Genomic DNA, 17612 nt, shown 5'->3' with positions numbered 1-17612 from the left:
CAGCCTCTGCCACCACAGCATTGTCACAGTGTTAAATTGCACTGAAATGTGCAAAAACAACAATATTACTCAAGATACTCCAAAGCTTGCTTTTCACAATGCAGTATTGTGCCCTCACAGCTGGCGTACCGGGCGTGGGTGACCAGCGCCAAGGCAACACTGAGGGAACGCCAGGAGAGACAGAAAGAACAGAGGAGGCTGGAAAGAGAGGAGAGACGGCAGAGGGAACAGGACAGCTCTCCAGCATCAGGTCAGAGCTCACACACACACACACACACACACACACACACACACACACACACACACACACACACACACACACACACACACACAGTGTTTAACTTTTTGTTGTTTTTTCTGTTACAGGTCATGAAGGTAGTCTTGAATTTGAAGAAAGTATCTCACACGAAGGGATAGACGACAATGACGAACTTGAAGGAGAGGGCTCAGGTATTTTGGGGATTTATTTCATATTTTGCCCACTATATTCCCAGTGTTTTAAATAATGCCATTTATTCATTAAGTTTCACACATGTTTTTGTCTGTATGACCTAGTGCAATGTAATCTCATGCTGTGCTCCAGGGAAGGCAGACATCGTGCAGAGGATCCTGGACATCCTCATGTTGCTGTGGATCGTGTTCCTGGCCATGGTGGATGGCCTAACAGAGTGGCTCAACCTCATTACCAAGCAGTACGTGGACACCTCCACCGTGCTGTGCAACGAACGCTACCACCTCATACACAACGTCAGCCAGGTCAGTTATAAGGTACCTCCCACAACCAGAAGTCCTCTACTGTCCCAGTATGACCAGTGATGGACCCTAACACTGTGTGTTTTACAGGGATCTCTGAGGGAGCCCATGGAGGATCAGCTGTCCCAGTATGACCAGTGATGGACCCTAACCCTGTGTGTTTTACAGGGATCTCTGAGGGAGCCCATGGAGGATCAGCTGTCCCAGTATGACCAGTGATGGACCCTAACCCTGTGTGTTTTACAGGGATCTCTGAGGGAGCCCATGGAGGATCAGCTGTCCCAGGGCAGCGAGAGCCCCACTATGGAGACCTGTCTGGGAGACATAGAGGGAGACACGGACCACGTGAATAGAACCAGTGCCACCAGGTTGGTGAAGGTGATAGCCCATTTAACCTATTGGGCACATTAATATTGAATATCTCTTTCGAGGGAGGAAAATAATAGAATTTAACAGAATTTATATGTCCTTTTCTTACTAGTTGTAATCATCTACACCAGTGGTTCCCAAACTTTTATAGTCCCGTACCCCTTCAAACATTCAACCTCCAGCTGCATAGCACCAGGGTCAGCGCACTCTCAAATGTTGTTTTTTTGTCATCATTGTAAGCCTGCTACACACACACTATACGATACATTTATTAAACATAAGAATGAGTTTTTGTCACAACCCGGCTCGTGGGAAGTCACAAAGAGCTTTAGTAGGACCAGGCACAAATAATAATATATTAATAATCAATCATTTTGCTATTTATTTAACCATCTTACATATAAAACCTTATTTGTTCATCGAAAATTGTGAATAACTCAGCACAGGTTAATGAGAAGGGTGTGCTTGAAAGGATGCACATAACTCTGCAATGTTGGGTTGTATTGGAGAGAGGCTCAGTCTTAAATCATTTTCCACACACAGTCTGTGCCTGTATTTCATTTTCATGCTAGTGAGGGCGGAGAATCCACTGTCACATAGGTACATGGTTGCAAAGGGCATCAGTATCTTAACAGCGCGATTTGCCAAGGCAGGATACTCTGAGCACAGTCCAATCCAGAAATCTGGCAGTAGCTTCTGATTAAATGACATTTTCACAGAACCGCTTGATGCAATTTCGATGAGGCTCTCTTGTTCAGGTATCGTTAAGTGGAATGGAGGCAGGGCATGAAACAAATCCAGTTGTTTGTATCATCCGTTTTGGGAAAGAACCTGCGTAATTGCGCACCCAACTCACTCAGGTGCTTCGCTATATCACATTTCACATTGTCCGTAAGCTTGAGTTCATTTGCACACAAGAAATCATACAATGATGGAAAGACCTGTGTGTTGACCTTGTTAATGCAGACAGAGAAGAGCTCCAACTTCTTAATCATAGCCTCAATTTTATCCGCACATTGAATATAGTTGCGGAGAGTTCCTGTAATCCAGGATTCAGATCATTCAGGCGAGAAACAACATCACCCAGATAGTCATCATGTAAGTGGTCTGACAAGTAAAAACTTTAAGCTCGTCTCTCAATTCAAAACATCGTATCAATACTTTCCCCCTTGATAACCAGCGCACTTCTGTATGTTGTAAAAGCGTTACATGGTCGCTTCCCATATCATTGCATATTGCAGAAAATACACAAGAGTTCAGGGGCCTTGCTTTAACAAAGTTAACCATTTTCACTGTAGTCTCCAAAACATCTTCAGGCTGTCAGGCATTCCCTTGGTGGCAAGAGCCTCTCGGTGGATGTTGCAGTGTACCCAAGTAGCATCGGGAGCAACTGCTTGCACGCGTGTTACCTCTCCACTATGTCTCCCTGTCATGGCTTTTGCGCCATCAGTACAGATACCAACACATATTGACCACCAAAGTCCATTTGATGTCACAAAGCTGTCCAGTACTTTAAAATATCCTCTACTGTTGTCCTGGTTTCCAGTGGTTTGCAGAAGAGGATGTCTTCCTTAATTGACCCCCATAAACGTAACGGACATAAACCAGCTGTGCCAGGCCCACCACGTCTGTTGACTCATCCAGTTATAACGCATAGAATTCACTGGCAGTAATTGTTTCATAACATCTACAGCCATGTCACTGATGAGTCATGAAACAGTTTTGTTTGATGAAGGCATTGTCTGTATAGTTTTTTTTGGCCTTTTCCCCCGGCATTGTCCCAGCCATATCCATGGCAGCAGGAAGAATAAAGTCCTCCACAAAAGCCACTCAGTAGCTCACCATAAAAGACGCTTCTAGCCCCTTCTTATTAATGGCATCTCTTCGGCTGCATCAGATTCACAACTGTCAGTGTCCATGCTAGCTGGGCTAACAACAAATGTAGATTTACTAATGCTAGCATTGGATGTGCTCGTGGAAGCAGAACAACTTGTGTTGTCGACAAGTGCAGGTGTAGTACTGCTGGTAGTAGCAGTACTACCAGTAGAGCTGGTATGTGTCTCTATGGACGTGGGCCTTACTTTTTTAACCATTTCTGAGCAAACTAAATGAGCAGCAGCTACGTTTGGCTACACATGGACCGTTAGTGGAATTCCTGCGAGAGAGTAACGGTTAATGTGATTGGATGTTAATTATTTGACTAGGCTATCTGTATTTGACATTGTGTTGTTATTTCGCTGAACACTAGATGGTTTGATTTTATTTATGGCAGTGAAACAAGGCTACTCAGGCGAGGAAAAAACCTCACCCAAATGTATAGCCCCGTTGGAAAATATACATGGACTGTTTGAAACTGGGAAGAAAATAAACATTAATTTTTTTTTTAATGTTAATCACATTTTTATTTGGCGTAGCCCCGACGGCTTTGCGCGTACCGAAGTTTGGGAATACCTGATCTACACTGAACAAAAGTTTAAACGCAAAGTGTAAAATGTTGATCCCATGTTTCATGAGCTGAAATAAAAGATCCCAGAAATGTTCCATGAGCACAAAAAGCTTATTTCCCTCAAAGTTTGTGCACAAATTAGTTTACATCCCTGTCAGTGAGCATTTCTCCTTTGACAAGATAATCCATCCACATGACAGGTGTGGTATATCAAGAAGCTGATTAAACAGCATGGTCATTACACAGGTGCAACTTGTGCAGGGGACAATAAAATTAGCAGTTTTGTCACACAACACAATGCCACAAATTAGGGCCTAATACATTTATTTCAATTGACTGATTTCCTCATATGAACTGTAACTCTGTAAAATCTTTGAAATTGTTGCATGTTGCATTTATATATTTGTTCAGTATATAATTCAGTCAGTGTTAAGTGTTTTGCTTAACTGTGTGTTATGTTGTAGTGGGTTGGAGCTGGAGGAGCTGAGTGAGCGTGAGCAGAGCGAGCGTGAGCTGAGCGAGCGTGAGCGTCACAGCGGCACCACCCTGTGTTGTTCAGAGCCCACTTTGGAGCTGCTGGGGGTGGAGCCAGAACCACAGGACATAAGCCGCTACCGCCACTCCAGGACTGCCAGCGAGATGCTCACTGACCGGTACTGACATACACCTTACAATGTTCCCAGAAGATCTCTAAATGCTACAGACTCCAGCTTCAAGCCTGATCGACTCAAGACTGAGAAATGTCCCCACGTGTGTATGTCCTGCGTGTATGAACTGTACTGACCCCAATGTCTCTATACCTCTAACTCAGGCAGTTCTTTGTGGAGGAGCTGGTCCAGTGTAGAGAGTTCTACTCCTCTCAGAACCGTCTGCTGAAGCTGCAGTTTGCCCTGTACAACCTCCTGGCTGCCAACTCAGAGCTGGTGTGCTACTTCATCATCGTGCTCAACAACATGGTGACGGCCTCTGTCATCTCAGTGGTGTTGCCCATCCTCATCTTCCTCTGGGCCATGCTGGCCGTGCCACGCCCCACCAAGAAGTTCTGGATGACCGCTATTGTCTACACTGAGGTGGGTCGTTGTTGGTTTGAAAATGTTGGTACCAAGACAGAGCTGGTTTATGGATTGTTATTGTTGCACCGATGTGGCATGGTAGTGCACACCTATGCAAGCCTGTTGAGACATGGTGAGCGTCTGCACCTGTGCAATGCTATCTTCTCCCTCCTCTTGCCTTCGTTGGTGGTGTAAACATGCGTAAGATGTGAAGTATGTCATGTGTAAGACTGTTTTTTATTGAACACCTGGTGTAAACCAACGGTAGAAACCAAATTGCATTCCAGATTTCCAGGCCTAATTTAGGGCTTTATTCCACTCTGTTCCCGTTCCAGGCTGTTAGCTTTTACAAAAATAAATACAAATAACATTTAGCAGATGGTCATGTATCAGATACGTTTCGTTATGTTAAACTATGTTTCCCTCTGCATTGTTCTGGTTGGTTCCGGTTCTACTCAGGTCATGGTGGTGGTAAAGTACCTGTTCCAGTTTGGTTTCTTCCCGTGGAACAGTGTATATGAGCTCACACTGAACGAGGACAAGCCTTTCTTCCCACCTCGTATCCTGGGCCTGGAGAAGACGGATAACTACATCCGCTATGATCTGCTGCAGCTGCTGGCTCTCTTCTTCCATCGCTCACTGCTACAGGTATACCAGCCCACCATTGAACTCTCAGCCGTGACTCTGTTGGCCTTGGCATTCATGATCATACGTTTTTACCACAAGATTTGGATTCAATACTCATAACGGTTTTGTTTCTTCACTGTCTCTCACCAGCGGTATGGCCTGTGGGACCAGGAATGTGCTCTGGAGGAGAAGCCCTCGCGGCCATCAAAGGAGGCCAACAAGAAGGAGGGAGAAGGGGTGGATGTTCTTGTCCATCCCAGCCCAGGACTCAGCCTCATGGACCTGGAGGAACTCAAACCGGACAAGAACCAGAAGGCCGAACCAGAGCCCGAACCAGAGCCCAGCACCAGCGTAGCCCCTACCCCAGAGCCGCCCCCCAGCCTGCCTGTGGAAGGACCCAAGAAGAAGGGCAGCATCATGCGCTTCCGCAAGAAAAAACAACTAAGCAAAGGTGACTTAAAGAAACTAGCAGTAGAAGGGAGAATGAAGATGTTCATGAATTAAGGGCTTGTGTGTCCTTATGACTGCCCTCCTCCGAGTTACAGTGAAATGATTTGTGTTCTGTTTGGATCCTAGAAGCCTTAGATATCAAGGCTGAGGAAAAGGAGCAGAAGAAGAAACAGACGGGTAAGCGTAGAGAGGCAGCCAGTAAGAAGCTGATAGCAGCGGGAGAGAAGATCAAGCACTTCACCATCACCACGTAAGTACACAGAAGTCACTCACTGGAGAGCGCGTCAGACAATACAGACGTCACACAATTACATAACAAGTGGATTCTATAATGTTATTATTGTTTGTAAATCATTCTGTGGGGTTTGATTTGCATTTAGAAGTGTAGTTGGTTGTGACACGTGATGTACTGTGATGTACGAATCAGTGGACCTCTATAATCTTGAGACGGTGATTTGATTCCCCAATCCTCTTTGTAGTGTGCGGGATGTCTACAAGCCTTGTCACGAATTCATCAGTGACATCTTACATGCGCCGTACCGTGCTGCCACTGATGTGTACGCCCTCATGTTCCTCACTGACGTGGTGGATTTCATCATCATTGTCTTCGGGTTCTGGGCCTTTGGAGTGAGTACTGTTTACATGACTGCAATGAAATTCACTTTGTGTATGAGGCCACTCTTGGCCCACAACCTATTCCTATACCTGCGCCGGCAAAATCTCTCAAACTTTTCAAACCTCTCAAAACAATTCCGATATTGTATTACTCATTGTTGCGTCACCCCCTACATGTTATTCCGACTTAAACCATCAAAACGCCATCTTTAGAAGCTCTGTGCTTGGTCACAGGACACTATAACAGCATTCTGTGGACTTAACGGTTCACCCGTTGTGCCTCAGAAACACTCGGCCGCAGCAGACATTGCCTCCACGCTGTCAGAGGACCAGGTACCCGAGGCCTTCCTGGTGATGCTGCTCATCCAGTTCAGCACCATGATCATCGACCGAGCCCTCTACCTCCGCAAGACCGTCCTGGGCAAGCTCATCTTCCAGATCATCCTGGTGTTCGGCATCCACCTCTGGATGTTCTTCATCCTGCCTGCTGTCACTGAGAGGTGAGGAAGAGGAAGGTGTGTCCGCAGAGTGATGCACCTCATTACATCTAGTCTATTTAATCACCCTTAGGACGATATGTTTGTCTATCTTCGTGATGTTTGACAGTCCTTAAGCGCTGTGCCTATTGCATAATTTCTCTGAGGTGTGTGCTGAGGTGTCTCCCTCTGTCCTCTCAGGATGTTCAGTCAAAACTCGGTGGCTCAGCTCTGGTACTTCTTCAAGTGTATCTACTTTGCCCTGTCGGCCTATCAGATCCGCTGTGGCTACCCCACCCGGATCCTGGGCAACTTCCTCACTAAGAAGTTCAACCACCTCAACCTCTTCCTCTTCCAAGGGTGAGTCTGTCCATTCATAATCTCCTACTCTGCCACACCATATCATATGTTTGTGTCAGGGAGTCTCCCTGTTCAGGGAGGTGATGGGATGAGGTTGGGTCATACAGGGTCATATTGTCTATCTGTCTGCTCTCAGGTTCCGCTTGGTGCCTTTCCTGGTGGAGCTCCGGGCAGTGATGGACTGGGTTTGGACTGACACCACTCTGTCCCTCTCCAACTGGATGTGTGTGGAAGACATCTACGCCAACATCTTCATCATCAAGTGCAGCCGTGAGACAGAGAAGGTACAAAGACCTCTAGGTTACAAATGCAGTTGATAAAATCCCTTGCCGTCTGTTGTAGTATGTGATTAGGCCAGCGGTTCTTACAGCTGGTTCCTCTTCATCCGCAGAAATACCCTCAGCCCAAAGGCCAGAAGAAGAAGAAGATAGTGAAGTATGGGATGGGAGGACTCATCATCTTCTTCCTCATCTGCATCATCTGGTTCCCGCTGCTCTTCATCTCATTGGTCAGATCGGTTGTGGGCGTGGTCAATCACCCTGTGGATGTCACAGTGACCGTCAAACTAGGAGGATATGAGGTAATTACTGGGGGGAATTATAGTGAGCACAGTTTACACTCTAAGGGCAGCGGACCCATACTGCCCATGGTCATGTTCAACAGCAAGTCTATTCCAGCACTAAAAAGCAAGCAATGGAGAATCTATGGAAGATACATTTGAAATGTGCTCATGTTAGAGTTGTTGTACTGAAACGTTAACCGTTGTCCCTCTCCACAGCCCTTGTTCACCATGAGTGTCCAGCAGCAGTCCATTCAGTCCTTCACTGAGGAGGACTACAACAAACTCACCACCAACTTCTATGACAATGCTGTACGTAATAATACCTCCAACTCTACTGTAAAGAGCTCAACTAATTTCCTTCCTGCCCTGTTTTAGAGTATAATTAAACAAATTGTGTACAACTGTGTGACTGTGAGTAAGTGATCCCTGTTGGATGATGAATACTGCAAACATGGACTTGAACTCTGCTGCTTTCTATTTGCCTCCGCGGTAGGCAGTTGTAACTTCTGACTGTCTGTGTGTGTCCCCTGCAGAGGGCTATGCAGTTCATCACCCTCTACAGCTATGAGGACATAGTGACAGCTAAGATCGAGGGCAGCTCAGGGTCAGTGTGGAGGATCAGCCCACCCAGTCGACAGGAGGTGGTCAAGGAGCTGCTGGGCAGCCCTGTGGACATGACCCTACGCCTGGCCTGGACCTTCCAGAGGTCCGCTGGGTGTGGTGTGTGTGTGCATGGGTGTGTGTGCACCTGTATGTGTATGCTGCTGTTTGTGTGGGGTTTCAAGTAGTTGCCCTGTGGTTTTCTATATTTCAGATATGCTTGTCTGTCTCTTTCTTCAGGGACCTTGGCAAGGGCGGCACTGTGGAGCACACATCTGACAAGTACTCCATCGATCTGGATCCAGGCAACCCGGTCAGAGCAGACCTGGCTTCACTGCTAGTGGGGAACCGCACAGACCCTGTGTATGTTCTGCTCTCCGTTCAAAGTCAAATGTAGTATTTACATTTCTGTTGTTTGAAATCCTGTCCTGAATTCTGTTTGACATGATCTGTTTTTTTATCAGACGTGTGCCTCACATGTTCCCCAACTATATCCGAGCACCGAACGGAGCCGAGGCCAAACCAGTCGACCAGCTGTATGAAGGTCAGAGCGGCTTTTATGTATAAACATCCTTCTTGCCATACAGTACTTGAAATATAGACGGGTTAGCTGACAACGTCACGAAAACTATGCACACGCTTCAAAGGGGTAGAAGGCAGTGTGTTGTGGTTCTGGATGGCCAGATACCTAGCAACAATGACAAGAAACTGCCCTGTGGTGAATCGTAAGTGTCTCGTTTCAGCTTGTTTGATATTGTTCTTGATACCATGTCATGTTTTGTCTGATGTCACGTCAACTAATATGGCAAAAATTTGCTAGCTGTGACGACTTATTTGACAGACAAGTGCTCATTGTTCAAATTTCTTTCTTTTTTCAATAAACGTTGGAGGCGATATATATAGTTGACATGTTGTCAACAATCTAAGCCAACTCCGTCTGTTTTGCCCCATAGTTGCGCACGCATCGGTTTTGTTGCTAGACAACCAACCCGATAAGGAAGCTCAAAGCTGAAACATAGGCAGTCAGTCTGTGTTACTGTCTCTCTGACACCATGTTATGTTGCAGGTGACGAGGAGGGCTACCAGGATGTAACACTGTCTCTGATGAGGGACCGCTCTCTGAACAGCACCCGTGGGGCCCAGGAGTGGTGGGACATCAGCATCGCCGACTGTCCTCCGTCCACAGGGGCCTGCGGCGTCCTGCCCATGGTCATTTTCAACGACAAAGTCAGCCCCCCCAGCCTAGGTTTCCTGGCTGGATATGGGTAAGGATCTGTGCCTACCGGTCTCCTCAATGGTAGCCAAGTCCAGCTAATCTAATACACTCGATTTACATTCAAACTATTGAGTGGGAAATGACTGTATTTTGAATAGAAGAGAGGTCTATGTTCAATTATGCTCATTCTACACTTGTTCTCTGTTGCAGGATCATGGGTCTGTACGTGTCTGTGGTGCTGGTGATCGGGAAGTTTGTGAGGGGCTTCTTCAGTGAGATCTCGCACTCCATTATGTTTGAGGAGCTGCCCTGTGTTAACCGTATCCTCAAGCTGTGCACAGACATCTTCCTGGTCAGGGAGACAGGAGAGCTAGAGCTGGAAGAGGAGCTCTACTCCAAACTCATCTTCCTCTACCGCTCACCAGAGACTATGATTAAGTGGACAAGAGACAAGCTATCAAGTGACAATCGCTAGCCCCCCTCCCCCCAGCTGTCCTGTCCCATCCAGAGCACCCCTGGTTGGGGCTGTCTCACACACAGGGGTGCCTCTACCTGGTCTTCTTCTAAAAGACCCAATGCTAGCTCCAGTGGGTCTAGTTTCACTGTGCACTAACCCCTTCTCTTAACCAGGGGGAAAGGGATGTTTTGTCTGTTTCTGTACACTAAAGAGTGCTATTTGCCTCTGCTGGTGGGCTGTACTGAGAAGACAGTGAGCCAGAGGCTGTGTGACGGCCAAGGGTCTGCTCCAGTGCCTGTCCCCTGGTTACGGAAGGATTGGCTAGGCCTCTCCAATCAGAAGGGCAGGTTAGATGCTTTGCACTTTGCCCACAGACAAAAGCCAGGCTCCTCTTGTCTTATTGCCTGTGTTCCAACTTATTGCCTGTGTGATGGCCGGCTCGACCTACAGACACTACCCCTTAATGAAGAGCCAGGCCACCAGACAGATCACAGGCTGGATCCTCACTACGCTGACCAGCACAGTGTGGACTAATGCAGCGCCAAAGGGGCCAATTTGAGAGAAAAAGGACCCAAAGTAGGGTGTTTGTATCTAATCAAAACATTATTAGATCATATTCAGCCAAATCTCTGAATCTTACTCAAACTGTTTACAAATTGAAACACTTCAGTTGGGAGGAAAGCTAACTTTGTACATTGCAACAAGTTACAGGCTTATTGATGGCAAGACTTGAATCTTACATTTTTTTACAAGTGTAAAATATATTGTGGTTAAATGAGAGTATAGCGACACTGTACAGAGTAAAGACTGAAGCATACAAAATGTCTCCATGCTGGACTAATGCATAAGGCAACATTAGCCCCATCTCTAGAAAATGTCGTGCTAGAGTAGTTTGACAAATTGTGACACTATACAGGAAACACATCTACCATTGTGCCTTAAATCTTATTTTCTGAACTGTTACAATATGGTTCAACCATTGCTTGAGTAGTTGCCAATATGCATAAATCTATATGCAAAAATGTAAAACCAAAACCTTTCCTAACTTTAATAAACATGTGTTTTACTTTATTGCCATATGTTTGCTCTCATTTTCAGAGAACCTGTGTGATGCTGATGGGAGTTCTAATGTAGAACCATGTAGGTTGTTGCTATGGGATCTCTGTTGTGGAAGAATAATCATTTCTATTTCCAATATAATGTGATTCAGCTCCTAAACCAATGAAAATATTGTTCATGTGTACAAATAAATGATCCTTCTCATTCCTGACATGGAAAAACAAATTGTTTCAGCATCATATATTCAATTCATTAGTTAGACCTGAATCAATGTTAGATTCACCACCAAGCAGTGCCTTGTACAAATCATTTTGGGTGCAGTTAAGATTGATTTAAACTGTCTATAGTTGTCTTATAGACAAATAATGAATAAACTGACTGAAAACAAATAATACAAGCAATTGGTATTTGTTTATATTGTGACAAACAGCCTTGGCTGTATAGTTGCCAAGGGAACAGTGTCACTGCAGTGCCGATGGACGGTGTCCAGTCACTATGACCCATTGACCCTCGGGATGGCTTCATTCTCTTCCTCATCTAGCAGGAACTCACTGATCTCCTCCCTCATCTGAGACCTAGACAAGTCCATAAAGAGAAGTAACAAGGTAAATAGAAGGATGTGCAATTCTACTGGTAATAACTCAATATTCTATGCAGACATTACGGGGAAATTATTTCACAAGTTGTTCTTGTTTTTGAGTAAAGAATGTAGTTTTAATCTCACCGTCTCCTCTCAGCCTCTGACAGTATGTACTGGGGAAGGGCATCTAATGCAGTCTGTAGAACAGAGAAAGGCCATGGTTCACATTGTCCTGCTGTAGTCTTTGTAAAGATTATCTTGGTCATGTTTAGGAGTAATGTGAAGTGATGGATGTCCTTTCCCTTACCATGTCTTTGATGGTCAGTCTACAACTGTAACACAACAGGCTTTTAAGATCCACCGTCTCTGGCTCCCTGAAAGAACACACACAGTATTCTATTCATTCAATAGGATCAACATCCCAAATTAAACACAGCCTCTTATTGTACAAGCTGTTGCTTGGCACTTCACCCTAAAATGTAAACACGTGAATATACACCGTGTTCAAAAGATGAACAACACCTGCTCTTTCCATGACTGACTGACTAGGTGAAAGCTACGACCCCTTAATGGTGTCACTTGTTAAATCCACTGTGTACATAATCCAGCTGTACAGTAATGCAAACATTGGAGACGTATACATTGGGGACAGGAGACATGAATGCCTACTGACTTAGCAGAGGAGCAGCAGCCCCCATCTCCAGTCTCACACCCCTGACTCTGGCCCCCTCCAGAGGAGTGGTCCTGTCCTGCCGAGGAGGCTGGAGGCGAACCTGGAGCTGCTGCTGTACCAGGGGTGAACTCAGGGCCTGGGCCCCGCCTCTGAGACAGCTGCTCTGAGATCAGTGTGGCCTGGTAGGCAGAGAACTCCTCTACAGTACAGGGGGAGGCAGAGAGAGATAAGAGATATTTACGTGATTAGGGTATTACAATTTAAATAAAAAATACAACTTGTTTCAGTACAAAATGACATGTATTTTTATTTAGTGAGTACAGTACATTTCCGTGATGTGATGCCATCTTAGTACATTGGCAGTGTGACTCACCTAGTTTAGTGTCCAAGGCACAGACACACAGTAGGCACTTAGCAGAGAGTTGTGTGTTGGTCTTCTGAGGGGGACATGCTGTGTGGAGCTTCTCACTGGTCCTGGAGGACAACCATCACAGGTGTTCAATACCAAAATCCTCAAACATTATCAGCAGCTTTCTTCACACGAGTCTAGATGCATAACAGGCTCACTTAAGATTGATATAGTATCCTTCTTTTAACAAAATCCCCTTTCAACTGTTGGTTCCACTTTTCTGGTCTCTGTTATTTACTTAAATAAGGAACACGCAAAACGTGCACTTATAAATCATAACAATTTTTATCAAAATACAGCTGTAGACAGAAGTCAAAGATCAAACATACAACTGGTGTCTCCTGAGTTCTGCCCCGAACAAAAGGATCTCCTATGTCAAAACCTGCATGTGCAGCTAAAAAAACAAGTTATTCAACACAAGGTTTCTGAGAACCTGTCTCAGCAGTATGCAAATCTGCCCTTGTTTCAGAGAAAAACAGACGCCGTCTCTCTGGTTCTCGCTATCCCCCTCGGTCCCTTCTCTCACAGACGCCGGGCTGCGGGTTTTGGCAGAGACACAGACCGAGGCCTCAACATTCAGCTATACAGTGAGCATAAGTACAATGGCACGTAAGCAAACTAATAACAACAATCAATGGTGGGGTTCTTTAGAAGACCCCCAAAAATCTACTTTAACCCCTCTTTACAAATACTGCACCATATAGAAGTCGCTCTTACAACTGGTTCCTAGTGTGCCTTCTTGTGCTACCCATCCTCACCTGTAGATTGTGCTGACAGTAGAGGGGAAGTCCGTCTGGAGTTTGGTGACAAAGCTCTCTGTCAAGCGCTGGATGCTGGCCTTGTCTTGTGCCTGGAAGAGGCGGTGAGGAAAACTCTAAAATACTCTTGAAAATAATACTGGCTGGGCACACAGTTCCACACTGGACAACAATGGTAGTAATCAGAACACAGTCGACTATCACCTTAGAGTCCAGGCCAGGGATGAAGACCGAGGGGATGTCAAACATTCTGTTGTAATAGGCTATTTCTTTAGAGGAGTAGTCCCTCATGGGTCTGACAATGACCACGTCTCCGTGGCGAGGATCTGAGAAGCCCTGTGAACATAGCAACATTTCAAAATGACACAGCTGCTGCTGCCAGAGCTCAATACGCAATGTATGCCTACGTGGGGTAATGCTACGTTGATGCTTTCAAACGGTACTTTAAATATTGCAACGGAGGGGCATAAACATCATGTTCACTATTTTACAGCTGAAAGAGGGAAGGTCTTTTTCCCCTCACCGTGTCTGTTGCCAGCGATGCCCCTCGCCCCAGAGAGATGTTGCTGAGTAGTTTGATGGCCAGGCGGGAGCAGCTGTCCCCCATCATCACCTTGGTGTAGCCCTGCGTCCTCGCTGTGTGGAGAATCAGGTGCTGCCTGGACAAAGGCACACGTTACACCTGTCAGAAATGGCCTTTACACAAACTAGACCTTCAGAAGCATTTCATACATGTTCATCCCCCATATGCTTGGATATGTAAATGGCATGTCTCAGAGATACTGTCTAATCTCTCACCTCAGTGTATGTAGCAAATCCTCTTTGGCTGTCGGCGTCCTCACAGAGGCAAACAGTCTCTGAAGGGCTTGGGTGTGTTCATGGGTGATGGGGCTGGTTACTCCATTCTGGACCTCCTGCATGCTCAGATTGGACAGGAGACTCTGGGCATTCTCCACAGAGAGGTCTGGGTGCTGGTTCTGGTTCTTCCTGGTCGGGATGAAGTGGTCCACAGCAGCTTTATAACTCGACCCAGTCTGAGGTTTTTCCGTTGCCGAGGATCCTGCCTCTAGCACGGAGCTGGGGAGACTGAGTACCTGAAACACCATGGGAAGCGAAAGACAATAAGACATGATGGTGCAACCATATGTTCGAAATCAGTGGTTCCCAAACTTTTTATAGTCCCGTACCCCTTCAAAACATTCAACCTCCAGCTGCGTACCCCCTCTAGCACCAGGGTCAGCGCACTCTCAAATCATTGTAAGCCTCCCACACACACACTATACGATATATTTATTATACATAAGAATGAGCATGAGTTTGTCACAACCCGGTTCGTGGGAAGTGACAAAGAGCTCTTACAACTGCTTGCACGCTCGTTACCTCTCCACTATGTGTCATGGCTTTTGCGCCATCAGTACAGATATCAACATGAGCAGCAGTTACGTTTGGCTACACATGGACCGTTAGTGGAATTCCCGTGAGAGAGTTACAGTTAATGTGATTGGATGTTAATTATTTGACTAGGCTATCTGTATTTGACATTGTGTCGTTATTTCGCTGAACACTAGATGGTTTCATTTTATTTTTGGCAGTGAAACGAGGCTACTCAGGCGAGGGGGGAAAAAAACACCAAATGTATAGCCCCGTTGGAAAATATACATGACTGTTTGAAAATGAAGATTATTTTTTTTACAAAACAAAACAAAAGACTTGGGGAATACCTGCTCTAAATAATGACAAGCTATAATACAGTGCCTTTGGAAAGTATTCAGCCCCCTTGACTTTTTATGTTACAGCCTTAATCTAAAATTGATTGAATCGTTTTTTCTTTTCTTCTCATCAATCTACACACAATACCCCATAATATGACAAAGCGAAAATAGGCTTTGAAAGTTTTGCAAATGTATATATATATATATATATAAAAAAACTGAAATATTACATTTACATAAGTATTCAGACCCTTTACTCAGTACTTTGTTTAAGCACCTTTGGCAGTGATTTACAGCAGAGTCTTTTTGGGTATGATGCTACAAGGTTGGCACACCTGTATTTGGGGAGTTTCTCACATTCTTCTCTGCAGATCCTCTCAAGCTCTGTCAGGTTGGATGGGGTGCGTCGCTACACAGCTATTTTCAAGTCTCTCCAGAGATGTTAGATCGAGTTCAAGTCTGGGCTCTGGCTCGGCCACTCAAGGACATTCAGAGACTTGTCCCGAAACCACTCCTGTGTTGTCTTGGCTGTGTGCTTAGGGTCATTGTTCTGTTGGAAGGTGAACCTTTGCCCTAGTCTGAGGTCCTGAGCAGGTTTTCATCAAGGATCTCTCTGTACTTTGCTCCGTTCATCTTTTTTTATTTTACCATTATTTAACTAGGCAAGTCGGTTAAATTCTTATTTACAATGACGGCCTCGATTATGTAAATAAAGTACCTGTTTTTTTACATTTGCAAAAATATTTAAAAACCTGTTTTTGCTTTGTCATTATGGGATATTGTGTGTAGATTGCTGAGGATTTTTTTTTTTTATACACATTTTTGAATAAGGCTCTAACGTAACAAAATGTGGAAAACGTCAAGGGGTCTGAATACTTTCCGAAGGCACTGTACATATTTAATTCCGGTACATATTTAATTCCAATGATCAAAGCTCAGTCTCACACCCTAGACAGAAGTACAAAAAAAAAATTTCTGACCCATCTCTTGGCAGCTCACCTGCTCCAGGTGGACTATGTGGTAATGGTAATTAGTGGCTCTGAAAACTGACTCCAGTTGAGCCACTGCCCTCTTCCGCTCTTCCATGCTTTGACCACTGGCACCGCCCTCTGTCAAGATACAGTAATAGACAATCATCACATATGAGCTAGTCTAATGGGCCAGAACCACCTGCTAAGTGACAAAAGAAAAAAATAATTGCCAAAGAGCAGCGATGATCATCTGTGCATTACCATCTATGTAGATAATTCCGGGGACAAATCTCAACTTCTTGGGTGCGTCTCGACTCAAACCCTGAGAGAAGAAAATTGTTCATTTTCACTCAAAAAACAAAAACAGTTTGAAACCCTTAATAATTTGAAGACACTGTTAATGAGTTACATCTAAAATGTCAGCCCTGTGATATTTCAGTAATTGCAACATACATCTAGAAAGACATTGACCCAACTACCTCTTGAACCTGTGACAGCATGGAGCAAGAGGCTGGCCCTCCAGACACTGCAAGAAGAACCTACGATAGAGAAACAATGCCAGCTCAGTTGTTTGATTTATGTAAGACGCTACAAACATGTTAGAGATGGATATTCAATACCTTCTCTCCTGGGAAAATGACCCGGTTCTTTCCCAGCATGGCCCGGAACTTGTGTATGAAGTACTCCTTGAAGCAGCCCCTGGCCAGAAGACATACCCAAATAAATGCATTACTTTTCCGCTTGGGTAGCTTAGCTACAAAGAGCATATGTGCTGACAATGAGAGCAAAAAATGCACAACTAACTATAAATTAGCACTAATTTTTGCAGTACATTCTGTGGGATCAGTTCTTGAGACAAATACATCTAGTTTGTGATAATTGAACTTATTTTTGCAAGTAACGTTACCTGCAAAATGCATCTCCAGCTCGGATGATCAATACAGTTGTATTTTCTTTGCATTTGACACACTTCTTGGAGACACTGCGATAAAAAATGTATTGTGAGCGGTTGGAAGCAGTTGCTATAGCAGACAAAACTTTAAGTAGCGAAGCTAAGGTTAGCTACATTAGCTTGACTGCAGCTAAAGCAACTGGGTAATCTAGCTGTTAAATGGGCAAATAGTTTACCGTGGGGTCACTCTGTGATCTAGCTGTCCATTGTATTCCTCATCAACCTGGCACATGGTCGAGTTGCAAGAGTTAGCAAGCTATGTGGAGCTCTAATTTATTGTAGCTTGCTAGCTATTGCAGAATGTGGTTGTAACAGAGTTTTCGGTTCAAGCTTGCCAGCGAGCCAGTTAAAACTATGTGAGCAGATACCAGCGTTTTTGGAAACTCTATTTAGCAAGATAAATTCATTAGATTAGTTTAGCTATTTCGAGATGTATTTAACTTTAACCTATTTCTTATAGCTGTTAAAAGGCTGGTGCTGGAATAACAACATAGCGCATTTTGATGACGTTATAG

General features: G+C 44.9%; 2 protein-coding genes across 4 annotated transcripts in view; one reads left to right on the top strand and one right to left on the bottom strand.

Moving 5' to 3' along the window:
- The window catches only part of LOC139385096 (piezo-type mechanosensitive ion channel component 1-like), a 75947-nt gene extending 64895 nt beyond the window's left edge, over nucleotides 1-11052 (top strand). For 2 of the 3 annotated variants that reach the window (XM_071130151.1, XM_071130152.1), the window contains 20 exons: nucleotides 121-250; nucleotides 367-450; nucleotides 584-756; nucleotides 1000-1121; nucleotides 4033-4221; nucleotides 4380-4638; nucleotides 5080-5268; nucleotides 5398-5698; nucleotides 5824-5947; nucleotides 6177-6324; nucleotides 6598-6812; nucleotides 6990-7148; nucleotides 7285-7432; nucleotides 7540-7728; nucleotides 7927-8019; nucleotides 8244-8416; nucleotides 8551-8673; nucleotides 8775-8854; nucleotides 9377-9575; nucleotides 9737-10833. In XM_071130151.1, the coding sequence (XP_070986252.1) occupies nucleotides 121-250; nucleotides 367-450; nucleotides 584-756; nucleotides 1000-1121; nucleotides 4033-4221; nucleotides 4380-4638; nucleotides 5080-5268; nucleotides 5398-5698; nucleotides 5824-5947; nucleotides 6177-6324; nucleotides 6598-6812; nucleotides 6990-7148; nucleotides 7285-7432; nucleotides 7540-7728; nucleotides 7927-8019; nucleotides 8244-8416; nucleotides 8551-8673; nucleotides 8775-8854; nucleotides 9377-9575; nucleotides 9737-10001 (3363 nt within the window). In that variant the 3' untranslated portion in view covers nucleotides 10002-10833. Of the gene's footprint in view, nucleotides 1-120; nucleotides 251-366; nucleotides 451-583; nucleotides 757-999; nucleotides 1122-4032; nucleotides 4222-4379; nucleotides 4639-5079; nucleotides 5269-5397; nucleotides 5699-5823; nucleotides 5948-6176; nucleotides 6325-6597; nucleotides 6813-6989; nucleotides 7149-7284; nucleotides 7433-7539; nucleotides 7729-7926; nucleotides 8020-8243; nucleotides 8417-8550; nucleotides 8674-8774; nucleotides 8855-9376; nucleotides 9576-9736 lie in introns of all 3 variants that reach the window. The other variant, XM_071130150.1, reaches the window with a different exon arrangement.
- LOC139385104 (cytoplasmic tRNA 2-thiolation protein 2-like) lies at nucleotides 10723-17602 on the bottom strand. Its single transcript, XM_071130169.1, has 15 exons — nucleotides 17274-17602; nucleotides 17053-17127; nucleotides 16766-16844; nucleotides 16625-16684; nucleotides 16407-16467; nucleotides 16174-16283; nucleotides 14261-14556; nucleotides 13986-14121; nucleotides 13667-13798; nucleotides 13463-13554; nucleotides 12669-12769; nucleotides 12296-12494; nucleotides 11930-11996; nucleotides 11767-11819; nucleotides 10723-11617 (listed from the first exon to the last, which is right to left on the bottom strand). Exons 1-15 carry the CDS (start codon nucleotides 17327-17329, stop codon nucleotides 11536-11538), a joined length of 1599 nt encoding a protein of 532 aa, XP_070986270.1. The 5' UTR covers nucleotides 17330-17602; the 3' UTR covers nucleotides 10723-11535.
- Nucleotides 17603-17612: the final 10 nt, after the last annotated feature.

Source organism: Oncorhynchus clarkii, chromosome 26 (genome assembly GCF_045791955.1).
Source record: "Oncorhynchus clarkii lewisi isolate Uvic-CL-2024 chromosome 26, UVic_Ocla_1.0, whole genome shotgun sequence".
Lineage (NCBI taxonomy): Eukaryota > Metazoa > Chordata > Actinopteri > Salmoniformes > Salmonidae > Oncorhynchus > Oncorhynchus clarkii.
The sequence above is the reverse complement of the archived record's forward strand: the minus strand, read 5'-3'. Positions and strand labels throughout refer to the sequence as shown.

Bases quoted from the DNA above. Each gene is read 5' to 3' on its own strand.
- LOC139385104 (XM_071130169.1), bottom strand. From the start codon at position 17,329: ATGTGCCAGGTTGATGAGGAATACAATGGACAGCTAGATCACAGAGTG. The intron at 16,845-17,052 runs GTAACGTTACTT...TCTTCTGGCCAG, and splicing joins GCTGGAGATGCATTTTGCAG to GGGCTGCTTCAAGGAGTACT. The intron at 11,997-12,295 runs GTCAGTAGGCAT...GTGTTCTTTCAG, and splicing joins GGCTGCTGCTCCTCTGCTAA to GGAGCCAGAGACGGTGGATC.